The 20558-nt window shown below is 35.4% G+C and overlaps 2 protein-coding genes across 3 annotated transcripts; one reads left to right on the top strand and one right to left on the bottom strand.

Moving 5' to 3' along the window:
- Positions 1 to 521: 521 nt before the first annotated feature.
- On the bottom strand, positions 522 to 9886 carry LOC144969011 (protein meiotic P26-like). Its single transcript, XM_078907960.1, has 7 exons — positions 9525 to 9886; positions 8779 to 8944; positions 7109 to 7256; positions 5180 to 5450; positions 3678 to 3899; positions 3030 to 3239; positions 522 to 1333 (listed from the first exon to the last, which is right to left on the bottom strand). Exons 2-7 carry the CDS (start codon positions 8915 to 8917, stop codon positions 1142 to 1144), a joined length of 1182 nt encoding a protein of 393 aa, XP_078764086.1. The 5' UTR covers positions 8918 to 8944; positions 9525 to 9886; the 3' UTR covers positions 522 to 1141.
- Positions 9887 to 9896: 10 nt separating this feature from the next.
- Positions 9897 to 14756, top strand: LOC144969012 (ketohexokinase-like). 2 transcript variants are annotated; one of them, XM_078907961.1, is made up of 2 exons: positions 9897 to 10064; positions 12535 to 14756. In XM_078907961.1, exon 2 carries the CDS (start codon positions 12604 to 12606, stop codon positions 13570 to 13572), a length of 969 nt encoding a protein of 322 aa, XP_078764087.1. In that variant the 5' UTR covers positions 9897 to 10064; positions 12535 to 12603; the 3' UTR covers positions 13573 to 14756. The 2 variants fall into 2 exon arrangements, with proteins under 2 accessions (XP_078764087.1, XP_078764088.1); XM_078907962.1 differs by having other exon boundaries at positions 9902 to 10056.
- The last annotated feature ends 5802 nt before the right edge of the window (positions 14757 to 20558 follow it).

The raw sequence follows: 20558 nt of genomic DNA on the forward strand, positions 1-20558 counted from the left end.
TAGTAGCTGTAGTAGTAGTAGTAGTAGTAGTAGTAGTAGTAGTAGTGTAGTAGTAGTAGTAGTAGTAGTAGTAGTAGTAGTAGTAGTAGTAGTGTATGTAGTAGTAGTAGTAGTAGTAGTAGTAGTAGCTGTAGTAGTAGTAGTAGTAGTAGTAGTAGTAGTAGTAGTAGTAGTAGTAGTAGTAGTATGTATGTAGTAGTAGTAGTAGTAGTAGTAGTAGTAGTAGTGTTGTAGTAGTAGTAGTAGTAGTATGGTAGTAGTAGTAGTAGTATGTAGTAGTAGTAGTAGTAGTATGGTAGTGTAGTAGTAGTAGTAGTAGTAGTAGTAGTAGTAGTTGTAGTAGTAGTAGTAGTAGTAGGTAGTAGTAGTAGTAGTAGTAGTATTGGTAGTAGTAGTAGTAGTAGTAGTGGTAGTAGTAGTAGCAGTAGTAGTAGTATTGGTAGTAGTAGTAGCTGTAGTAGTAGTAGTAGTAGTAGTAGTAGTAGTAGTAGTAGTAGTAGTAGTAGTAGTAGTATTGGTAGTAGTAGTAGCAGTAGTAGTAGTATTGGTAGTAGTAGTAGTAGTAGTAGTAGTAGTAGTAGTAGTAGTAGTAGTAGTAGTAGTAGTAGTAGTAGTAGTAGTATTGGTAGTAGTAGTAGCAGTAGTAGTAGTAGCAGTAGTGGTAATCGCAATAGTTATAAGTAGTAGTAGCACACAGCATACTTTGAGATGTTTGAATAAAAAAATGACATGGATTTCATGATTAAGCCATGATAGACAGGGTTCGAGTTTATCCTAAACTGACCAAACAATAATTCTTTTCCCGTTATTTATCTCTTTTTCATTGTGTCTATTGTTATATTCCGATAAATAGTTGGAGAAGTTATTGGTTGAAAAAGAAATCAAGACATGCCATTAACTCACTCAACCCTAGAGATTTTTGCCACTTTTCAAAATTGGAAAAAATGTATTAAAAATGAGCATGTAAATAGATAGATAGTATTATTCAACTACCATTAACATGTAAAAACATTAGCTTTGATACTACGCCTATAATTTGTCTCAGAGAAATGTAATAAAAAGGCATGGGGTAAAATTAACCCTGGTAAATTACGGATATAGTCGGCGTTAGGGTTGAGTGAGTTAAAGGGTTGAAAAAACATTAGTTTGGGGACACCAGAGGAGTCCTTCGTTTACTACCAGGCAGTTTGTTTTCATGACAGGGACATTGGCGGTATCGGAATATCTTGACACAGTGATCTCCCCCAACGCTGCTTTCAGTTGCTACCAGATGACCTTCTAGCCCCAAGGCAATGGAGTTGATCGACCCAGCATCGTCTGGAGGAGTTAGTACCTGTTGTACCCACAAACATAAAAAGAGTAATTGTTTGAATTAATACTTATTTATATATATATATTTTTAAAGATCATAATTCTGTTGTTGCTTTATAAGCTTTTCTTGATACTTGGTCTGTCCCCGTGGAAAATTGCGAATGAAAACCCCAAAAATTGCACCCAAAATTCCAAAAAATACATGCAAAAAATTCAAAAATTGCAAGGAAAAATTGCAAATTTAAGACATTGTTTTCAACAAACATCGCACATTAATTTATTCTTGCTTTAATTCTATGACAAGCACAGTCCACCAATTTTAGTCGGTATGTATTATACAGTATTGTTTCCATAAATTACATTAAATTACATTGATATTGACATTGCATACACAGAAAAGAAATAATATGCCAGGTATATACGGGGGATGCCACCAGGATTAGCATTATATGATTATATGTGACTCCAGAACATAGAAAATTGCAAAAAATTGCGGCAATTGTCAAAATTGTGGTCCCTTTGCGGTAACGGTGAAAAATCGCGGCAAGTTGCGGCCGCAAGCTCTGCGATTTCCTGGAGGGACAGCTTGGTCAGTTAGGTACCCTTTGGCAAGATATTGATGATATTGATATACTTTTAAATAAAATACTCATCAATTCTACCTGCCAGATCAATTGTTACAATCCACAAAACTGTAGGTAACCTTTAACCTCAATAGTCTAATTTGAGAGAATTTGGTAAGAACTCATCACCCAACTGGTGGTCTAAGACAATAAATAACAAAGAGCTGATTGATGTCGTCTTCGTGTATTCTACTACGCTAAGTTTTGCTTAAATGTAATTATTGCCTCAATGTGGATTGGCAAACTTATATCACTACCTTGCGTTGGGTCGATGGGTTTGAGATAACGATTAAACATCTTGATTTGGCGTTATCTCCTTAGGAAAGGCATTTTAATCATGTTTTCATTTTTCCACCCAGCGCGTATTGAGTAGGTCAGCTTGTTTGTCCACCCAGTGCTTATTGGGTATGTGAGTTTGTTTGTCCACCCAGTGCTTATTGGGTATGTGAGTTTGTTTGTCCACCCAGTGCTTATTGGGTAGATGAGTTTGTTTGTCCACCCAGTGCTTATTGGGTAGGTGAGCTTGTTTGTCCACCCAGTGCTTATTGGGTAGGTGAGCTTGTTTGTCCACCCAGTGCTTATTAGGTAGTTGAGTTTGTTTGTCCACCCAGTGCTTATTAGGTAGTTGAGTTTGTTTGTACACCCAGTGCTTATTGGGTATGTGAGCTTGTTTGTCCACCCAGTGCTTATTAGGTAGTTGAGTTTGTTTGTCCACCCAGTGCTTATTGGGTAGGTGAGTTTGTTTGTCCACCCAATGCTTATTGGGTAGGTCAGCTTGTTTGTCCACCCAATGCTTATTGGGTAGGTGAGTTTGTCCACCCACTACCACATTATCTCATTCATCTGTAGTGTTTCATTCATCCTGTTTTGTTGATAAAGGGGAAACCCGAAACATTCATTTGATCTGTTCTTGTAATAAAGTCGAAGCTTACATTCAATTTCATATTATTTATTTATGTGATGATGCATCATTATGCCAGAAAGCAGTACTCAATGGGGAAAAAATGTCCCTTGTATATCTTGTAGTAGGAATCTATCAATTTAATCCATTTTCAACATCATCATTTTCTGCTAACTTAGAATGGGACTATTTACCTGTTGAAGAAACTCGCCCTTTTCTGTATACAGATTGACTAGGTGGTTAAGAATGTCTACTATAAGGAGTTGTCCTAGTGGTGTTACACAGACATCACCTGCCACCATCGTCAATCCTGGAGCGTGCGCCTCTGGCTTGAATCGGTGAAATAATTGGCCATCCAGATAATAACAATAGATACAGCCATCCTCAGGATCACACACGTAAAGCTGGAGATAAATAAAATATTAGATTTAAAAGATGTTGGAAGCTGTGCGTCTCTTCTATTTTATTTTGGTAATAATGAAGATTATAAGACTGACTGTACAAAAAGTTGCCTAAAATATGACTCGTCAGTAGGAATTGGTATTTGGCTCTATGCAGAATGTAGGAAATGGTATTTGGCTCTATGTAGAATGTAGGAAATGGTATTTGGCTCTATGCAGAATGTAGGAAATGGTATTTGGCTCTATGCAGAATGTAGGAAATGGTATTTGGCTCTATGCAGAATGTTGATGCAAAGAGCGGAGCATTGTGAAGTACAATAGGCAAATCAATCACCCTTCCAAGCAACCTTGGAAATCAATCTGATGAAAGGAAACTTGTGATTGCTATTAAGATGATTAAAAATGTTGTTAAAATAGAACATTAAATATTCCATTTCATACCTCAGACTCATTTGACATGGAAATCTGGATGGGAATCCCTTTAGATTTAACCTTTGACCCAACCTGAAAGCAATGGGTCAGTTCAGCGTCATAACAATTGTAGACAAAGACTTGTTTACTATTTGTTGCTATAGCAACATTCATATCTCTGTCACAAGACAGACTGTAGGGTTCTCCGGCTATCTCAATATTGTATTTGAACTCAAGATCATCTGATAAAACCTGTAAAATAAAAAGAAAAAAAATAGAAATGAATCATTTCATGGGCACTATTTGGTCTCGGATCGGAAGGTCCTGGTTTGAGTCCAGCTCTATAGTTGAGTCTTTGGAAAAGGCTCTTTACTAACACTCTCACCCAGCTGGATGATCTGGCTCTTGTCTCACACCCAGGACCAAATGTGAGCAAAAACCACAATTATAAACAGCCTCTTGGAATCCATTGGTTTGAGAATTAACCCTGCAAAGTCAAAGGTCTTAAGGATAGGTACGCATCAAAGGGAGCAGATCAAAGTAAAAGATCAGGAACTTGAAGATATAGACACTTTCTGCTATCTCGGGAGTATAATTGACAAGGATGGAAGCACGGAAGCAGAGGTGAAAGCACGGATAGGAATGCCACAGGCTGTATTCACATCTTTGAACAGAGTTTGGAGAACTACAGATATATCTCTTCAACTAAAGCTAAGACTTTTCAACTAAAACGTGAAGTCAGTCTTACTGTATGGATGTGAAACTTGGAATGCATCACAGGCATGTATAAGAAGGGTACGGATATTCGTAAACGGATGCATGTGTAAGCTACTCAGAATAAAATGGATGGACAGGATTAAAAGTATGGAAAAGAACACAGCAGAAACCAGTGGGAGATGAGATAGGAAGAAGACGATGGAGGTGGATTGGACACACCTTTAGAAAGAATGACTCCACTATAACAAAGAAAGTATTGGACTGGAAGCCTCAGGGCAGAAGATAAAGGGGAAACCAACGGGGAACATGGAGAAGAATTAAAAAAGCTAATATACAGGGAAGTGCTAAGACATGGAATGAGATAAAAAAAAAGTTAGCTCAAGATAGAGAGGGATGGAAACTGTTTGTCTGTGTCCTATACCCTGACCCAGGGTGAAAAAGGCAATGATGATGATGATGATGATGATACACGTTGCTGTGTGTATGTCGTGTGTCTGAGGTGAAGTAGTGTTCGTGTGAGGTTGATTATGCAAGATTATGCTTGTTATGTTCATGCGTTACTAAATTGTGCATAACTTATCTATGTACAGCATTTTGAGACTTCGGTGTAAGCTTATTATTATTATTATTATTATCATCATCATTATTATCATTATTATTATTATTAATATTATTATTATTATTATTATTATTATTATTATTATTATTATTATTATTATTATATTATCATTATTATTATTATTATTATTATTATTATTATTATCATTATCATTATTATTATTATTATTATTATTATTATTATTATTATTAAATACCTGAAGACGTCGATTCTTTTTATCAGCCACAGCAATATCCCCATTCGGCAATTCTATGACATCAGTTGGTTCATTAAATTCAAAGTCACCACTTCCTTTCTTCCCCGCCATTTTCTTAAAAACTCCAAACTGATTCAAATGCTGAACCCTGTGATTCATCGAGTCGGCTACAAGAATGTCACAGTCCATGGTAGTGCAAATGCCTCTAGGATAACAAAAATCGCCTTCATTCTTGCCAGTTGTTCCTATTTGGTACAGGAGTTTGTCAGGTCTGAGAATTTGAGCAAACAATAAAAAAGATCAGATTTGAACGACGTTTAGTTTCTTCCATCTGCATAATGTCATGATTGAGGTGATATACAGTTGGGCTCAGACGTTAAAATTTGACAGCAAGAAGAATCTCATAATGCGTACCTCTGTTGAGAGACTTTCAATGGTTAGCAGTAAAAGAGTAGGTAATATCTTTAAAAATCTGGTCAAGTGCTTTATATTTCTAAATATGTTGTATCCATTTTATCAAGTTCTTAAATATATAACGATCCCATTTCATAGACTTACGACTCATACCATCATCACTATCATTCTACTTCTTCTTCTTCTTCTTCTTGTTCTTGTTCTTCTTTTGTTCTTCTTCTTGTTCTTCTTCTTGTTCTTCTCCCTGTTCTTCTTCTTCTTCTTCTTCTTCTTCTTCTTCTTCTTCTTCTTCTTCTTCTTCTTCTTCTTCTTCTTCTTCTTCTTCTTCTTCTTCTTCTCCTCTTCTTCTTCTTCTTCTTCTTCTTCTTCTTCTTCTTCTTCTTCTTCTTCTTCTTCTTCTTCTTCTCTTCTTCTTCTTCTTCTTCTTCTTCTTCTTCTTCTTCTTCTTCTTATTTATTATTATTATTATTATTATTATTATTATCATTATCATATATCACTGGAACCCATGTATAACATGATATATAACAGGAACCCAGTTATAACATGTTTTAAAAAAAAAATCCCCAGGTTTTTTTTCTCCCTCTCTGCCTGTAGTAAGAAGAAGAAGTATTAAATTTGGGCTTTTATATCGGGCAATATTCACTAAATATGCTCAAAGCAATTTAAAAGTAGGCCCCAAGCCACCAGAACTACTTAACATGTAAGACGAGACAAGACACTGCAAGACGATATCAATTTTTTTTTCTTTGTTGGCAGAGACAATGCTTTTATCAGCCAGGTAGTCATTTTATCACCACACTCCAACCATGATTGGTAAATGGTATAGCGCCATACAAAAACTATGCATTATTTAATCACTTTCATTAGCTATAATAAGTCACATAGGCTATTTGTAAGTTTCAATTCTTATGTTAATGCTTCCACCGAATTTACATGATCCCCATCCCTTTTATTTTCATTGTAACTGACGGTGATGTTTTGCTCATGTAGGTAACACTTGCTTCACACCAAAGGTAGCAATGTGATGAAAAATGCTGCATCATCTTAGAGAAGGTAATAATTCCTTCAAGCTCTTGTTGTAGCTGAGCCATTGTAAAAAATGTTCAAATACAGAAAACCATGTGGTCTAGTGGTATGACACTCGCTTTCGGATCGGAAGGTCCTGGGTTCGAGCCTCACGCTCGGCACATAGTTGAGTCCTTGGAAAAGGCTCTTTACTCACATTCTCTCACTGTACTCAGGTGTAAAATGAGTACCTGGCTGTTAACAGCGTTGTCTTTGTCCAAAAAATTGTAATATCGCCTAACAGGCGTCATGTCCCGTCCTACATGTTAAATGTTGCTGTTGACCAGGGACCCCTTGTAAAGCGCTTTGAGCACATTTAGTGGATATTGCGCTATATAAAAGCTCAATTTTTAAAACATAAATCAATTTTTTGAAAGGCTGGTGATTCAAATATCTATGAGGACATAACATGTTGAAAATAAAATTCTCTTGTATTCTGAATCATACCTTTTGGAGTCAGGGGTAGACTCATCTGATTTCTCACGTAATTCTTCAACAGCCTGGTAGGTTTTCACAAGTCCATGAGAAAGAATCCAAGTGTCAAAGTCCTGCCTGTTCGTGTGTTCCTTCATTATCTCATGTCTACAGTCGTGGACTAAAAAATTGTGAGGGACATTTGGGAAGAGACATGGAAATTTTAAATCAATTAAGGCAGGGTGTTCCAATGCAGAGTTCCAATTCGGACACCCTTCTGTATTCATCTTCTATTTTAAAGCCTATACTAATTTTAATAAGAATTATGACATAGAGCTGAGCTCCGATTTAACACAGCCAGAAATAAATGCATGATATACTTAAGCCAATTTAAGAGCTTTTCCGTGTTATCTGATTAAATAAATCTTCTCTTAAAATCCTTGTTTCACTCAGAAGATCGGGAACAAGCTTCTCCCATCACTTTTTCATGAATTCAAGGCATCTTACAGTGGAAGTAGCAATATAAAAGGCATTTGCAATATATATATTCGTACAATTGAAAATAGTTTTTCACATTTTGTTTTGAAATATTTGTGGTCGAGCATCATCTGGAATCAATAAGTAAGTATGGTATATATGTATTAAAACATTAAAAAAAAAAAAAATTAAAATAGATCTTGAAAACGTTTCCACCAAATCACCCAGTTGTTCCAATTCAGAAACATGGTTGTTCCAATTCTAACATCCAGTTTTTGCACTTCAATCATGACTTTTTTGATTTGCTCTGTTTGTTGTTCTTCATTTGTTTTCAATTCTAATTCTAAAAGTTTTTATAGATTAATTTGAAGATTCTTCGGAATAAAATATTGGGTTTCTCCTCTCACAGTACAGCACCCACTATCATAGACTGTTACAAAAATAAATTAATAATGACCTCATTGATTCGTAAGATCGTCTAATCAATATTTTTGCATAATCATTAATAATTTTCTATTCTTTTTTATGCTTAAATTCATAAAGAAACCGGCTTTACAATTGATTTTTATCAAATCAATTCACTCTAATAGTGAAGGTAAGCTCGTTTGACATCCATCCTAACTCAAACTAAGAAAAGTTAATTGCATTTGTCTCAATTGTCAAAGGGGTGTCTGAATTGGCACAACGGGTATCACAATTGGAACACAGGGTATCTGGATTGGGACAAGTGACTAGGGCCCATAAATCAATGCCAAACACACAAATAAAAATATTTGTAAGTTATTTTATCTAAAACTTTAGATTAATGGTGTTTGCAGTATATGTAACAGATATTTTCATAATTACTCTCAGTGTGTGGCCAATAGAAGTCATTGAGCTGAAGAGCCATTTTGGGAGTCCGATTGGAACACCCCACCCGATTAAGAGTAATAGTTGGGTATATTAATCATACATATTCATGACATTTAAACATCGACTCAGAATTTAATATATTTCCCAATTATAAATTCTTTGGAAATAAATTTCATGTGCATAAAGTCTCATCAAAATAGAAAAGGCATATCAACCCCTTAAAGGCAGGTTTAGATGTAACTCTTGGTGAAAGCAGTGGAGTTTGCGGTTATTATCAGATAAATAAAATGGACAATTATAACCTGAAAGAAAATTGGCCACGCATCATAGTGCTGTTTATATCTAATGCTTTCCCTCTATTTCACAAGTACTACCTGGGCGGTCATGTCTCTTTCTAAACACTTTTCTTCCTTCCTCATGATATATTTCTCTGTTGCTTTTTACACCTACTCTCGGTGGATCGGACGTGAATCCATGCGCATAAACTCTATAGTGAGATTGGAAGTCTACCATTGTGTCGGCTGTCCTCAAATTGTCCTCCTGGTTTCAAGTCAAGAAAGACACGGAAAAATATGAGTAGCTAAAATTATAATAAAACAACAATGTCGATGTTATCAAAAGCAAAATTAACATGGGTGTTAAAAAATTAATGAATAATATAATGTTTGGTGATTCATACCGGTCAAGATGCATGGCTTATAGATGTGATATCACCATTATGTGTCAATACTAGATATCATCATTAGACGTCTATCATAAGTACATTTATCATCATCATCAATAACAAATTACAAATCTCAGTGGGAAAAGACACTTCAGCAATTGTTTTAATCAGAATACCCGTATGACTTGACTTCTTTAGATTCGAGTTGACTTTGAATTGTGATAAAATCCTTTTCTCAATCACATCGTGTAGTGTAATCATTCATATCTTAGTTTCTTATAAAGTTTTATTTTTATTTTTATTCTGGCTGAAGACTGGTGATCAGAAATTTGTTGAGAATTGATGTGGTTGTGCTGATGTGATTATAAACTATACTATAGCATAATCGATAGGCAGACAAAACTTATGATGAGAATGAGAGAAAAAATCATTCCAGAGACAACCCTGAAGACTCGCCTTTAAATTATGCCTTTGTGTTGGAGTTAATTTGAAAGATGAAGGCTCAGAGTTCCGCCATATTGAGTCATTAGCAACGATGCTTGAAATATAATTTTCGTATTTTTCTAATCATATTCAGTTCGTGAAACTCAAGTTTGTTGAGATTGAGACCGATGTCTATAAACCAGTAATATGATATAAATTTGTGATCGAGACAATTAAAAATGATTGACGATCTCCAAATCTTTTAAATTATCTCAATTAAATCAAGAGCACTTTTAAAACGGCGAAAAAATGTTTCAAAATCAAGGTTGGAACAAAAGTCGGGAGAAAAAGTTGAGATAAAACCTTAGCGCGTCAACTTCCTCTTCTTTGGTCACGAAAGGTTTTAGGTCACGTAAGGTCACCGGCCATCGGGTCAGAAGTTAGGATGGGAGGAGGCGAAAATTAAACTATTTATTTTGATTCCTCTAATTTTTAATACAGTCCATCTTCATCTTGGCAAGGAAAATATTATATTGATCTTGTCATTAACATTACTGAAACTCAGGTACTCAGGTAAATACATATTAATCCTGCGTCTTTACCCGTTATTTCTTTTCTTTTTTTTTTTTTTTTTTTTTTCAAATAACCTCTTTCACTTTCATTCCATTCAATGATGTTGTTAATTAATCGTTGATCGGTGTGTTTTGCAGCTTGATGAATTTTAACGCAAACTGCCTGTTGTGCTCGTCGATATTTATTTGAAAAGAGACATTGTTCCAACTTATTTTTTTAGCAGTTGTGGTCGATGGTGGAGAGGCTTCAGGAACAACCGCAGTCGACTCAGGGTCAGGAGTGCCCATCCTGTTTATCTTCTGTATCAACGACCTGCCAAACACGAGAAGTAGAGCAGCTCGATTCATGACGAAGGACTACCGGCAAATTAGCAGTTTTACAGAGATGCTGTACCAACTGGGATGGGGCGAGCTGTTAAGACGAAGAAGAGAATTGAGACTCATCCTCTTATTCAAGATTGTCAAGAGCCTGACCACAGTTGAATTTGAACATCTTACCATAAACATAAGTCACAAAAGGAATAATAACCGTTGCAACATCAAAATTATACCAGTAACAACAAACCAGTGCAAACACTCGTTTCTAGATAGTTCGTACAATTAAGGACTGGAATCAGCTGGATGTGCCCACCACCTGCTGTGATACTTCACTCGGATGTTTATGCAATACTTCACAGATACAGATAAAGCAGTCCAAATCAAGCAAAGTTATTGATTTCATATCCCCTTTCCAAATATCACACTGATAATAATCTGACACAGATCTGAGCTGATAAAAACAGTTCATTGCCTTCTTGGGGGACTGTCTTTTTGAGGCACACCTCTGAGTCAAGATATTTTCAACCTGGGGCGAGACGTTGATCTGGAACCAACTTAACCTCGAGATCAAATCCATGAAATATTTCAGTTTGAGACAACTCACTACACTTTTCATAGCTTCTATATATTAATTTTAATGAAAAATATATTGGAGTTAAAATCTTTGAACAGAGAAAACTGATGGCCAGATGAGGCACCAACATGAATAGAATAGGAGACCCTCTTTTGGTAAAACTTAACCATTTGAAATGCATTAATCAAAATAGGAGACCCTCTTTTGGTAAAACTTAACCACTTGAAATGCATTAATCAGAATAGGAGACCCTCTTTTGGTAAAACTTAACCACTTGAAATGCATTAATCAGAATAGGAGACCCTCTTTTGGTAAAACTTAACCACTTGAAATGCATTAATCAGAATAGGAGACCCTCTTTTGGTAAAACTTAACCACTTGAAATGCATTAATCAGAATGGAAACTTAAATGGCGCAAAGTCTGGATAAAACATACAATTTTTTTATTTCGCTCTCTCTCCAAAACTAAAAATCAGAATGTCTTAAGGCTGCAGCTATTCGGAATCGTGTGTGTGTGAGTAATATATTTATGTACAATGTGTATATGGATGTGTGTGTGTGTGTGTGTGTGTGAGTGTGTGTGTGTAATTGTATGCGTGTGAGCTTTGTTCATATGTCCGAATCTGCAGTGTGTAATGTTTTTTTACTGATGGTCAATGTGAAGTGCTTCGAAGCTTCGGCATAAGCGCTATATAAATGTACATTTATTTATTTATATATAATCAACAGGTTCATCGGGTTCGAGTCTGTGGCAGTTTTTTTTAAATTTCAGTTTATTTTGATTATTGACAATTACATAAAGTTGATGCAAATTAAAATAACAGTAATGGTATTTCGATAACTATCAACAGGTAGTTTAAACTTGAGCTATTTTTATATGGCATGATATCCATTAAATACGCTCAAAGTGTTTTACAAGGATCCCTGGTCAACAGCAACACGTAACATGTAGGATGAAACATGACGCCTGTAAGTTATATTACATTTTCTTTCAGACAGAGACAATGACAATGCTATTAATGCTGTTAATGGCCAAGTACTCATTTTACACCTGAGTATTGTGAAATAATGTGAGTAAAGAGCCTTTTCAAAGGTTTTCCTTAAGACCACAATTACTTTAACTGACTTTGTTACTTTTGAAGAGTTTTAACTCTTTTCTTTTTAATTTCTAACTGGACTTCCGATTGCCTGATGCTTTTGTCTTTCTCGTCAAATAAAATGGGTTTAGACTACGTACTGATAATTGTTATATTAATTTGCATCAATTCTATGTAATTATCAATATTTAAAATAATTTAAAAAAAAAAAAAAAAAAAAAAAAAAAGAACTTAAAACTGTGCTGCCATGTTAGGCTATTCAGACTGAGTCCAAATAACCTGTTGATTGCACACGCGCATTAGAATTTGAGTCTGAATAGCCACAGGAGACTATTCAGACTCAAGTCTGACTAGCAACTACCTTATTTTTCTTTTCCAATCATGAAACAAATGAAATGAAAGATTAAACTTCCTCTTGGATGCAAAATTTATTTTCTTTCATCATTAATTTTGAACATTTGTTTTCTTCTTCTCTTTTTCAGATTCAGCTAGGTAGAGGAATTTTTTAAAAACCCCTGACTATTTATGATCATAAATTAATTGGCCAAATCATGGAAGGTGAATTCTCCACCATTGATGGAAACAAAACAACACTTTTTGTTGGTCTTGTTTGTTTAGACATTGTTAAGGTGATGGATACTTTTCCAACAGAAGATATTGGACAGCGTTGTGAGGATTGCTTATGGCAACGAGGAGGCAATGCTGGCAATTCTTCCACCGTATTTTCCATTCTTCATGGGAAATCTGAATTGTTTGGTACTCTTTCTTCAACTCAACATTCTACTTTTTTGACAGATGAACTACACAGATATAACGTGTATTTTGACAGGTGCATTAAGGTTGAAGACTCCTCTTGTCCTACATCAGTTGTCATCTTAAACCGAAGTTCTGGCACTCGGACTGTTCTCCACACCAATAAAAAATTGAGAGAAATTAACCTTAAAGATTTTATAAACAGCTTTGATCTTAGTAGGGATAATATTGGCTGGATTCACTTTGAAGGAAGGGACAATGCCTGTGAAATTGCAAAAATATTATCGCACATCAATGATTTCAATCAACAGCTTTTACATGACAAAGAAGACCGTTCAATTGTGACATCTTTGGAAGCAGAAAAGTTACGTTTTGCTGCCTATATGGACTCATTTCATTTATGGAATCTTCCAGATGTTTTATTTGTTAGTAAGGACTTTGCTCGTAGCCAAGGCTATAATGATATGAGATCAGCCGTCCAAGCTTATTTTAAGAAAGTTAAAAAAGGAGCAATTGTGGTTTGTGCATGGGGAGATGAAGGTGCAGCAGCAATATCAGATAAAGCAGGTTTAGTTGTCTCTCCTGCATTTCCACCAGAAAATATTGTTGACTCTTGCGGTGCAGGGGATACATTCAATGCTGCTGTTATTCGAGCACTCTCCAAAGGTGAGAGTTTACAGAATGTTGTCACGTTTGGATGCAAGGTTGCAGGTGCAAAATGTGGCTTCCATGGTTTTGAGGGATTAAAAAACTTAAATTTGATTTAATGATATATACTGTTTAAAATTGAGAGGTTATGGTTACAAACCTGCTTTATGTATATGGTTGAATAATGATTTACAAGCCTTTGAGTGTATTCCTCTTAGTAGGATCTACATCTGTTCTCTATAATTTGAATCAATTCCCTTTGTCTGGGTGGGGTTCCTGACCTCCCATAGTGGGCAGGGGGGTACATACTGTCTTCTATCCCCTTATATCTGTTTTCCAACATGCTTTCTGTCTTTGTCTTGGAATGAGATTTCTTGGTTTTGTCCTGGCCCTGGCCGGAGTCCTAGCTGAGAGGGAAACAGTCAAATGCATAGTTATTGTTTTGGGAGATGATATTTTTTTCCTTGTAAATCATCTCTCTGTTATGTATTATTATATTTGTTATTTTGAATTTATAATGTAGCATTTGAGTGTATTCCTCTTTGTTGGATTTTGTGCTGGAGTGTCCGGATGAGACTTATAGGTGATCTCAAACTAAGTACATTGGTAGTATGCTCTTGGAATCTACATCTGATCCCTATTTGTTCCCAGTTCCCCTGTGTCTTACTTTTTCTTGGGTGCTTTAATTGTAATTCTAGAACTTTGTACTATCCCATTTTCTTCCTTTTTACTGGCGCTGATATGACCTTAATGTGTTGCAAGCGCCGTAAAATCCTTAAAAACAAAACAAAACAAACAATTCCCTTTGTCTTACTTTTTCTCTATCCTTTAATTGTATATCTAGGATTTTTTGACAATCCCATTTCCTTCTTTTTTACTGGCGTTGAAATGATCTAAATGTGTCGCAAGCGCCATAAAACCTTTAAAGACAAAAATAACAGTCTATCTGTCTTTTGTATAAAACGTTTTGCATTGCAATGCTTAAATGATGCAATTCATTGGAATGACATTTTTGCTTTGGGTGGGGTCTTGTTTGACTACCTCTTGTGGCTTTTCTGTGTTTTCTAGCCTCCCATCCCTATTTTTTAAATATCCGCATTGTTTTCTGTCTTGTTTTGTCCTAGCCCTCGCAAGGATTCTTTACCAAGAAGGAAAGATGTGTGATTTTTAAAAAATTAGAAATACTTTTTACAGTAAAGTCCAAAAGAAATGTAAATAAAATGCATTTTCAATCTATAATTATTTTTACTATCTGCATGCAATATTTCATTCTACATCTAAATAAACTTTCATGTGATTTCAAGTTTGCTCGTTTTAAATAAAATGTATGTATGAGAGTTAGTGTAATAAAAACACCTGGGTGGGGTTTCCGACCTCCCATAGTGGGCAGGGAGGTACTTGCTGTGTCTTCTATCCCCCTCTATCTGTTTTCCAATTGCTTCCTGTATTTGTCTTGGAATGAGATAACTAGTTTTGTCTTGATCCTGGCCAGAGTCCTTGGCTGGGAGGGAAACAGTCGAATGTATAATTATAGTTTTTGGAGATGATATTTTTTTCCTTGTAAATCATCTCTCTCAAGTAATGTTGTAATGTTATTTTTTTTATTCTTAACATATGATTTGTAAACATTTGAGTGTGTTCCTCTTAGTGGGGACTTGTGTTGGTGTCTGGTTGAGACTTATAGGTGATCTCAAACTAAGTACACTGTTAGCATGCTCTTGGAATCTACATCTGTACCATTTGTACCATTCCCCTTTGTCATACTTTTTCTTGGCTGCTTTAATTGTAAATCTATAATCTTTTAACTATTCCATTTTCTTATTTTTTTTTACTGGCGCTGATATGACCTAAATGTGTCGCAAGCGCCGTAAAACTCTAAAAAACAAACACAAACACACATAATAAAAACACCCATGAAAATTATACTTAAAATCAAGATTTTTTTTCAATGAGGAAATCTTACAATAATTTTCATCAGTTATTATTTTTGTTTCGAGACATTTAGAGCCATTTCAAAATGTGACGTCAGTGTTGGATAGTGTCCTCTGGACATTGGATAAATGGTTCTCAGATGACATTGATTCAACAAACTGGGTGGGGTTCCTTACCTCCTATAGTGGGCAGGGAGGTACATACTGTGTCTTCTACCCACCTATATCTGTTTTCCACCATGCTTTTTGGTTTTGTCCAGGCCCTGGCTGGGAGGGAAACAGTCAAATGTTTAGTTAGAGTTTTGGGAGATGATATTTTTTCCCTTGTAAATCATCTCTCTGTTATGCACTGCATTATGTTTCTTTATATTATGGATGATTTGTAAAACATTTGAGTGTATTCCTCTTAGTGGGGACATGTGCTTGTGTCTGGATGAGACTTTTAGTGATCTCAAACTAAGTACTTTGATAGTGTGCTTTTGGAATCTACATTTGTTCCCTATTTGTACCATTCCCCTTTGTCATACTTTTTCTTGGCTGCTTTAATTGTAAATCTATAATCTTTTAACTATTCAATTTTCTTTTTTACTGGCGCTGATATGACCTAAATGTGTCGCAAGCACCTTAAAACCCTTAAAAACAAACAAGAGCAAATATAATAAAAACACCCATGAAAATTATACTTAAAATTAAGACTTTTTTCAATGAGGAAATCTTACAATAATTTTCATCAGTTATTATTTTTGTTTCGAGACATTTAGCACCATTTCAAAATGTGACATCAGTGTTGGATAGTGTCCCTTGGACATTGGATAAATGGTTCTCAGATGAGATTGATTCAACAGACATTTGGTTTGTAACTCTGTGACATTTGGAATGAATTGGCAGATGATTAGTACATAATTTATTGCAATTAATACGCAAGAGGGTCTAAGTCTTTCCGCAACACAAGCCAATGGGTCATAATAAATCAGTGCACACTGTTCAAACATACACTTCCTAAAAATATGATTTAGCCTAAATGTAGCAATGACTATCCTGCACAAATCTTTGGGCCTCTTTTTTGCTCACGAAGTGCCCGAATTCGCGTCAAAATATGGGACGAAGCCGTTTCGTATATGCTATTTTAAAAAAATTAATTACGACGCTGTTTATCGATGAATATGACTGAAAGTTGGCACACAGTGAGAAAAAAGGCCATTTTCGATTATGTTAAGCGACAAAACTCGTGCAATTACCAGAAGACCGTTAAAAATAGATTTTTACTCTTTGGAGTAAAATATTTCTAAAACTACCGGGCTTGGAGGTTTTGTCGCTGACAAGGTAATACATGAACATTTCTTCTTTTTGGTTGTAAAATTTCATATGAATATGACGAGTACTTTTCCCGTATTTTACAAAACACCATCCTAATTTGCTCTTCAAGTTTCAATCTTTTAATCCATTTATTACGCAAGATACAACCAAAGGTCGAAAAAAAATGCCGAAAAAGTGTCCCATATTTTCGCGTTTTTTTCCTCTTTGCGGGTCATCCAAATAAATCACACCTTTGAAACTGCATAACTTGTTTATTTATGAATGGATTTTCAAAATTCAAAAACATTTTTACTCAGTGGAGATAGGGCTTTGATTTTAGACAAAGATTTTCCTCAAAAAGAGAAAAAAACATTTTTCATAGTCATTGCTACTAAATGTTTGTGTCACTTATATGACAGGCTATTTTTCCTATAATAAATGCATGTTCACTTTTACTTCGTCCAGATGCATTTTGCTTAAGTGATAAAAACCCCTTCACAGAATAAACCAACTTCCAAAAGATCATCGCACCAACCTGTACCCTAAATATTTCAATGTTTTCACGTTTGCATCTCTTCAAGCATCACTTTGGCCTTCAATTACATCATGATAGGACTAGTCATCTCAGAGGCTGACAATAAATTCTGGGAACCTTTAGTGCTTGTGTCTGGATGAGACTTTTAGGTGATTTTAAACTAAGTACTTTGATAGTGTGCTCTTGGAATCCACATGTTTCCTATTTGAACCAATTCCCCTTTGTCTTACCTTTTCTTGGGTGCTTTAAATGTAATTCTAGAACTTTTTACTATCTCATTTTCTTTCTTTTTACTGGCGCTGATATGACCTTAATGTGTTGCAAGCACTGCGAAACCCTTAAAAACAAAAGCAATACACATATACATTAAGTGTGACAAAGGGGATTTGTGCTTCATAAGCGTGTATGATATAACAATAATATTCTGTATAGTATCGTTGTTTGTTGGTGATCGGTTAGTTAAATGTCCACACATTGAGCACTTTGCTTAAATGCATGCTTCATCTGAAAGAATCTCCTGGTGACTGTCTTAAGGTGGCTTGCACTTAAACTTTACCACCAACCGGGGCTACTTAAATCACTTACCCAAAAAAAGATTGTATATTTTAAAAGTTGAATTACATGTAGCTTTTATTTTTTAAATAATCAAACACCCAATATACCTAATAAGCACCCATTACTTTAACTTTTAAAATAAGCAATCTTTATTACAGTAAGTGGCCTCAAATACCCTGGGTCTGCCTAAGTAGTTTCAGTTGATGGTAATTGAAAGATTTTGTTACAAATACCTGTCTTTCACATTGGATGTGTGTTCATTAAATGCTTCTATCATTTCTTTTTCTTGCCAAGTCCAAATCATGAAGGGATTTTTGGATGATTTTATCTCAGGCAACATTGGGAGCAAATGTGTGACAAATGTGGAAGATTGGCTTACTTGTATTGTGAGACAATCCTGAGAGCAGGGGATGAATTCTGGCCCCGCTGTTTTTTGCACAGCTTGCAGCCGCAAAATTAGTGAAAATTTTCTGATTTGCATTGCAACCGCAATATCTGCACGTTTTTCAAATTTTTGACAAATTCTTTGATTTTTATTTTTTATTTTTGCGAAATTTGCAAGCCTGAAAGCTTTGATTTTGATTTATTATAACAATTTCATTGACAGCAATTTTTTATTGTAGTTCTGTTTTTCCAACTTTGTGCCTATTTCCAAATCAGCATAATTTCAGGCAAAATTTGCCATTTTTTGATTTTGCCCCATAATTTTGAGTTTGAAATTGCGTAATTCCACGGGGACATTTTATTACATGGGTTGCATGTGGTTAGTTGTTAGGTGTCATACAACATATTTAGAAACCTGCAAAATTTATTTATTTTCTTCTACGAAATTCATCATTTTCTTTGCAAAAATTTGAAACATTTTTTGCAAAACTCTGCGGGGTCAGTAAATTCAATGTTTGCTTGTTTTGTTTGTTTTTAAGAGTTTTACAGTGCTTGCGTCACATTTAAATCATATCAGCACCAGTAAAAAGGAAGAAAATGGGGTAGTTAAAAAAATATAGAATTACAAATAAAGCACCCAAGAAAAAGTAAGACGAAGGGGAATTGGTTAAAATAGGGAACAGATGTAGATTCCAAGAGCACACTATCAATGTACTGAGTTTGAGATCACCTAAAAGTCTCATCCAGACACCAACACGGGATCTCATTTAAAGGAATACACTAAAATGTTTACAAAACATATTAAAAACAAAAATGTAATGAACAATACATACAGCGAGATGATTTACGAGGAAAAAAATATCACCTCCCAAAACTAACAATATACTGTTTCCCTCCCAACCAAGGACTCCGGCAAGGGCCAGGACAAAACCAAGCAATCCCATTCTAAGACGAAGACAGACAGCAACTCATAAAACAGATATAAGGGGATAGAAGACACAGCAAGTGACCTCCTGCCCACCATTGGAGATGAATTCAATGAATGGGTCGACAAATTTCAACTGGAAGTGTAGCCATATGATGTTACTAATTATTCATATTGTGACTTAACTCCTTGCTTAGAATCAAGAGATCAGTGATCTGTATACAACCTCTGGGATAAGTCAAAACTTCTGTCAAATCTTCCCATTTTATTAATCGTAATATTCTTTTACCTTAATAGTATATTGTCATGGGATAACAAAAGGATGTACGAATAGGGATAGTTCTTTATTTTACTATATATTGTCATGTACGGTAGTAACAAAAGGCTCCCTGAGGTACGATTAAGGGGTAAAAACACGACGTACGATTAGGGTTAATATTGGTGTTAGAACGACTTGAGAGTGTGCAAGTTCCCAAAAACAAAATGGAACCATGCGTTTATTAAAAAATAATTTGTTATTGTTTAGGAGCCTGCCTATCTAACAATGGTCTTGATACTATTATGGCTAGCAGCACTTATCAATTTAATTTAAATAATACATTGTCATATAAATAATTTACAAACACATTTTGGGATTTGAAATTATTTAATTGCTGTAGGCATTTCGAAAGAAAGAACAAGGTGATGATATTTTACACAAGCACAGTGAATTACTGCGGAGAAGCCTCTGTCAAAACCTGGACTCCCATACCATATTATTTTCTGCATATTCCGCTTCTTCCTATTGATTCAATCAGACTGAGTATTGTTCAAGCTGATTCAAGTGGAATGTTTAATATTCTTTAATCTGAGATCAAATCAAATCCCATGGTACAATTTTCACCAAAAAGCGGTGCATAACTGTGATAAGAAACCAGATTCTGACAAAATCTCAACAAAAAAACAACAAAAAAACACAAGTTGATACAGGTGTGACTGATTTTGATTAAAAAACAAACACAAAAAGAAAAATACATTCAAGTCAAATCGTCTGAAGTCTGCTAAAAGCAGTTAGTGTGATGGAGTACACAAACATAACATTGCTCATGCTTTTTCATTCAACACTACAAATTTAGCTAGAAACAAAATAGCTGGTGAGACACATACTTGAAGACTTCATAGCATCAATGCCTTTCTCCTCCCTACCACTTCTCTCTCTCTCTCTCTCTCTCTCTCTCTCTCTCTCTCTCTCTCTCCTCTCTCTCTCTCTCTCTCTCCTCTCTCCTCTCTCTCCTCTCTCTCTCCTCTCTCTCTCTCTCTCCTCTCTCTCTCCCTTCTCTCTCTCTCTCTCCTCTCTCTCTCTCCTCTCTCTTCTCTCTCTCTCTCTCTCTCTCTCTCTCTCTCTCTCTCTCTCTCCTCTCTCTCTCTCTCTCCTCTCTCCTCTCCTCTCTCTCTCTCTCTCTCCTCCTCCTCTCTCTCTCTCTCTCTCTCTCTCTCTCT

Source organism: Berghia stephanieae, chromosome 3 (assembly GCF_034508935.2).
Source record: "Berghia stephanieae isolate SIO BIC M18660-M18661 chromosome 3, UCSD_Bste_1.3, whole genome shotgun sequence".
NCBI classification, from domain to species: domain Eukaryota; kingdom Metazoa; phylum Mollusca; class Gastropoda; order Nudibranchia; family Aeolidiidae; genus Berghia; species Berghia stephanieae.